At 44.2% G+C, this 6,000-nt stretch overlaps 1 protein-coding gene across 3 annotated transcripts in view; it reads left to right on the top strand.

Moving 5' to 3' along the window:
* The window catches only part of appa (amyloid beta (A4) precursor protein a), a 41,648-nt gene continuing 35,648 nt past the window's right edge, over window positions 1–6,000 (top strand). For 2 of the 3 annotated variants that reach the window (XM_021608964.2, XM_021608963.2), the window contains exon 1: window positions 2–221. In XM_021608964.2, coding sequence (XP_021464639.2) covers window positions 162–221 — 60 coding nt within the window. In that variant the 5' untranslated portion in view covers window positions 2–161. Of the gene's footprint in view, window positions 222–6,000 lie in introns of all 3 variants that reach the window. The other variant, XM_021608965.2, reaches the window with a different exon arrangement.

The raw sequence follows: 6,000 nt of genomic DNA, 5'->3' as shown, positions 1-6,000 counted from the left end.
CGGTCAGGTGACTTGGCGCTCGAGCAGCCTCGGTATCGTTCTCCATTAAACAAACACCGTCAGCGGCACTGCCACGGAGACGAGCTCTGAATACATACCGACGGAACATAGAATAAACCCCAATACACCATACATAGGACGCGTTGTGACAATAATACGGCATGGGGGACCGTATGGCTCTGTTGCTGCTGGTTGTTGCGACCTCGGCGTTAGCAGTTGAGGTAAGAAACTGGGGAAAGAAAGACGGGAGTCGGGACAAGGCTGAGCTCCATGGTTATTCTTCTCTTCCGCTGCTATTGCGGGAGCGAGCAGCCGGGTGATTCCAAACCATGGGGGCTAATTACGCATGAATAGAACCAAATGAAACCAGACATTCAGCAAGGCTGTGATCATATTCCACGCCTGAATACATGTTGGACAGCTTTTTTATCGAATTTAGTCTGACTCGAAATCATAGAAGTAGATTAGCCAGTGTTTAGATCCCCCTTTGCCCAGTTTTGTTATAAACTGCTATATTTCTGCCATCGCTTGAATTGAAATCTAGTTTTATAGCCTATGGATAAGTTTTTTATTTTTCATAATTCAAGATGAGAAATAATTACATTTGTTTTGCACAGAATGGAATGCTTCGTCAGGTCTTCGTATCTAGGCTACGGCTGAGATTCCTGTGTAACCTATGTAAACGAACGTGATATTTTTTTGGTTTCTGTGTATAATTGCACTTCAAAACACAGCCTAGTCTAGACAGGTCTCTGTAGTGGCACTATTGATTGTTGTATCCGGATATTATGGGTAATATGATCACAATTTTGTAGCCACTTGTGTAGTGTTTTTAATCATGGCTCGATGATATATTTTGGTGGTGGGCGTGAAAGTAAACATCTAACGATTTATAGTGAGTTATTCTTTCCCTTAGATTTAGCTTTCTGTAGCCTAAAAACACAGGCTACTCCCTAAAAAAAAGAGCCAACGAGTAGACCTACGACCCATTTAATTCTGCACATTGCGGCCATGGATAAGTGTAAAACCGCCTATGTTTTCCCTACGTCAACCTGTTTCATGTTAAGCCTGAGAATCAAGATAATGTAGTGAGACAGAAGTAAGATGGCGGCGGTGCACTGCAGCATTCCATGAACCCAGAGGCTCGGGGACGCAGGGACACGGTCTCTCGCGGGAACCATTAGGTTAACATTTCAACGGATAGGCTGGCTACCTGTTTTTATTTGATTTATCACGACTTAACCGTTTCAAGAAAATACCGTGCTAAAATGTCTGTGACAGTCACGAGTTGTCTGGAATTGGCCCCGGTGTGGAGATGTTGCACACAATCACCGATCATCTCTCTCTCAGGCGCTATGCCATGTCGGTGTGACTGTGGCCTTGTCAAGAGAGAGACGACAATTGCGCTTTCACGACGTTCGTATTGTGTTACAGTGTAACACACACGCTACACTGCAATTGCGGCTGAGTTGCTACATTTGGTATGCCTGTGTGTGGGTACCGAGGTTTGGATTTGAACAAATGATACCAGGCAGAAAGCGGATACATTTGATATGGGTGATACTTGTAACAGGTCGATGCGGGTCTGTGGGCTAGCTAGGCTACCCACACAATAAACATTACTCTTCACACACCTCAAGTTCAATATTTCAATGTCACTCAGGTTTTACTAGGCCTTCTCACATCCATACACCTATAACATAGCTAGTTGTTAAATGCATTACCCCTAATGTTTCTGACTATGTATCAGTTCTTAATCTTAGTTCAATATAGCCAAAGGGTGTTGGTGATATTTCTACATATTAAGATCATTTCAGTCAATTAAATTCCAAATAGGCTATAAAGTTGATTTTCAAACCTCCCAATACAGACGTTCATAGTTATATCCCATATTGTGGGTTGTCAATAATTGACAATTAATTCCTTACATTTTTGATGGGAAAAGAAAGCTGATGTAGTTTAATGCTTTATTTATTGGCATACACATGTATAAGCCACAAATTGAACAGTCTAAGGACACAGAGGGCAGGGCTCTCTTGTTAATCCGACCTCTATACAGACTGTGTAGTGTAGGATCAGAATTTCACTTTCCCATCCTTGAAAAATTGGTCGAAGAGCAACCCAGGCAGTCTGTCAATGCACTGCAGTCATTCAAGCCCAGGGCAACACAGCCTCACACCCATTAGCGTACATTATACCCATTGTCTCCCTTTGGCATCCACAGCTCCTGTTGCAGCTTCATCCATCCATCCATTTAAAGCACCAGTTTCCAATGATGCTTTAAAGGGACAATTAGCTCCGTTACAGTCTCTACAATACCTACCCTTGTAATGTTTTGTTGTGTGCCAATCATTGTCTTTGTTTTGGGATGTTTCTCAAGTCATGCCAACCATCCTCCATTTTAAGCCCCTTTTTATGTTTTGGTGACGGTGCCTCTTTCTGCCTGCCAGACATAAATTCCTGGCCCTTTATGGCATTGTCATGGTACGTTTGTTATGATGTTCTCACCATGTTGGGATGTTCCTCCCCTTTCAGGATTTGTTGTATTTTGTACCCTCTTTCTCTCCCATGTAGCCACACTGGACATCCTCACCTTTTTAATGTTTGTCTGAAAAGGTCATGTCACCTATCCCTTTAATGGCATGGCAGGTTTTCAGGAGAGCTGATCAGTGAAAACACCTGGCATGGTGGTGTAAGGCTGGCTTTTGCGCTGTAACCTGGCCTTTCAGATAACCAGCCATGGATGCTATCTCTATCTTGCTGGCCATGGGCTCTGTTCAGTTGGCATGAAATGGAGTGAAACAGTGAGTGACTACCTGAACTTGTCCAATGAGAGATGTTAGTTTTCACATTCTGTTGCAAAACATTTTGCGGCGGTGTGTCCTAATGAACACTACCATGAAGAGCTTTACATATCATGATATAACAGTATCATCTTATATGAAATGTGCAGCAGTGTCTGGTACGAACCACATTTTAGAGGCTCTCACAACATCAGGATGGGCTCGATTGTGAAGCGACTCCGGCCCCACTCTTCACAATCCATCTATACAGATCAGTGGTTCTGTGCAAGTGCTGCTCCATTCCAATGCTCCCCACCTCCAACCAGGAGAGAATGGGTGTGTTCCAGGTTGTCTTTTTGCAGTCATGCTGCACATCCCAAAAGACTACTCTATCATAATAAAGTGGCACCTGGGACGTGCCCTATAGCCCTGCTGCTATGGCAACCCCACCGCTGCCCTGCACAGGCCAGTGGATCACGTCTTAACTGTCAGTGTCACCGTCATGGATGCTGCGTGACTGCCGTGGCCCGTGGCGAGTCGTGTGTGTGACCTTCACGTCCCCACATACAAACCTGGAACTTGATCATCTGAGCAACCAAGCGCAGTCAAAGAGCCTGGTGGAGGTCGTTCGTGATGATTTCAGTTTTTAGGGGGCTGACTCATTGTGGCTTAGTTTTATAGAATTAGTCCAAAATGGCACCATATTCCTTATGTCGCCTTTCCAATAGGGCTCTGGTTAAAAGTAGCGCACTACATAAGGAGTACCATGCCATTTGGGATGTAGACATAGTCCACCGTTAACATATAGCTGCATAGAGTAAGAGCGCGATGAAAAGAGGGAGGGCAGTAAGGTCAATGTGATGTACATCGATGTATGGGGCAGTGATCTGTGTGACCATTTGACTGAGCCCACGTGGATATATTAATTAATAATATGTCCGATGGCAACATGCTCCTGACATACACAGACAGACACATGCACGCTCACTCTACACAACGCCAATACATAATCACACAAACACAGCAGCATGTGTCTTAGGAATTATGCTACACACTAGTACCTCTGACTACAAAATGGCCACTCCTTCTTCTTCAGTCAGCCTCCTTTGTTCTTGATTGACCAAATGTCTCCCAAAGCCATCAAATAAATACTCTAAAACATGTATTTTCTGAATTCCAAATCAACCCCTAGCCCCTACCGTGTACAGGCTACACGCCTATACACTCCTATAGAGCTGACTGTTTCTGAAAGAATTTGGCAGGTATTGGTAATGGCTTACTTTTACCTTTTCATTTAGCTAGGGTGTAAATATAGCCATATTGATTCCACCGATCTAACCATCCAATCCTCTCAGATCGACAGGAGTGAGTAGGGGGCTAGGGGTTGATTTGGAGTTGAGCAATTATTCCTCACCTCATCAATTATCCCTTCTCCCATGTTGGGTCTCTTTTTGAAATGATTGAGCAACCCGCCTTGACCACCTCCTCTCCTTCCTCCTTATCCCCCTCTTCCCTCCTCCTCCTGTGTTTTGGTGGTGGCAGTGCCCTCCCCGGTCGCCTGGCACCCGTGCTATAATTAGAGCGCCGCCTCCCAGAGATATTCCTGTCTCTGCTCTCTCACGCTTTCTTCCTTTCGTTCCTCCCTTCTTATTCAAGTTTTTTTTTTTCACTGCCTCTTTCTTCAGAAGCAACAGGCCTAAGTCTTCCCTCATTCAATATCTTCTCTTGCTCCCATTCCTCCCTTTCATTCCCTCATCTTTCTTTTTACTGCCTTTTTCTCCAAGACAGGCCAACGCTTCCCTCGCTCGACCCTCGACAGTGTCCCTCTGTATATTGGCCTTAAGTATATTTATTGCTACGTGCACTGTGAAGGGAGTTATTATATGCGTATTGCTTTACAACAGTTTCAATCAACTATGACCTGACATTTGGAGAATTTAATCAGTGCTGGTCTAAATGTTGATTTGGGCTTCGATTTAATCCGCTTGCTCAAAATTGCGTTGTTGATTATAGTTTGCAGTTTTGAAGTATCTAATATCTCTAAAAGGTCCTCTTTGTTTCATGAACTAAATAACTTAGCTGAACTGTGAGTAGCATGGCGTGTGTGTGGTGTCAAGAAGGACTGGGATATTCTTGGCAGTGCCCTGCTATTCCCAGTTCCTGTTTCCTTGTCCCCACCATTACCTAGGGTTGGTTTCCTGCATTTGTGTGATGCAGGAGGAGATTTATAGCTTACTGTGTGAATGTGACAGTAAAGGAACATGGCTCTGTGTGTACATTTTTGAGTTTGTGTGTACGGGTGTGTTTGTCTTGCACTCGATTCGTTTTGTACATCTCTCCCGTGTGTGTGCATTTTAATCTCACTTGATTAATTGTGTGTGTTCAGTGCCCCACTAAAACATGTGGGACGGGTAAGCATTGCATCACTGCACGGGTATGCTGCTGACTCCATAAATTACCTTATTTCTCAGTATGGGGAGCTAGTTCTTGGAAACATGCAAACATGTATCATACATTGACTTCACATAGTAGACTTGTTCCATTGTGGCTCAGTTGGTAGTGCTTGTACTAGGCTTGGGTGGTATCCAGAATGTTATACTTTCATTCCGACCTAGTGCCATACTGGCATAATTGGTAACACCGTCACTGAACACAAGGGGTGCCGTTTTCAAACCCCACTGATACTCTGTAATCCAAAGGTTAGCAATGCTAACAAGTACCTGTAAAATCACATAGAAAATGCTAACGGTCGCATTGCGAACATTTTGTACAGTTTCCGACCTAAACTATACATGACTTAAAAATGCTACTCAGTTTGCTGCACGCACAAAACAAATATTAGCCAGCAAGGCTCTTGATACAGGAGGGATTTCTCTGTTACCAAGCCTCCCGAGTGGCGCGGCGGTCTAAGGCACTGCATCTCAGTGCTAGAGGCGTCACTACAGACCCTGGTTCGATCCCAGGCTGTAACACAACCTGCCGTGATCGGGAGGCCCACAGGGCGGCGCACATTCTGCCTAGCATTGTCCGGGTTAGGAGAGGGTTTGGCCAGGGTAGTCCGTCATTGTAAATAAGAATTTGTTCTTAACTGACTTGCCTAGTTTAATCAAAATAAAAGCGAATTCTTGTTGGAAGAAGCTAACCACTAGATAGCTAACTAGCTACTAAATCAGCAAACCAAATGCATAACTGCAAAGCATTTAGCACATTTTAGACA

The sequence above is a fragment of the Oncorhynchus mykiss genome, chromosome 7 (assembly GCF_013265735.2).
Source record: "Oncorhynchus mykiss isolate Arlee chromosome 7, USDA_OmykA_1.1, whole genome shotgun sequence".
NCBI classification, from domain to species: Eukaryota; Metazoa; Chordata; class Actinopteri; order Salmoniformes; family Salmonidae; genus Oncorhynchus; species Oncorhynchus mykiss.
This window is presented reverse-complemented; position numbering and strand designations above follow the sequence as displayed.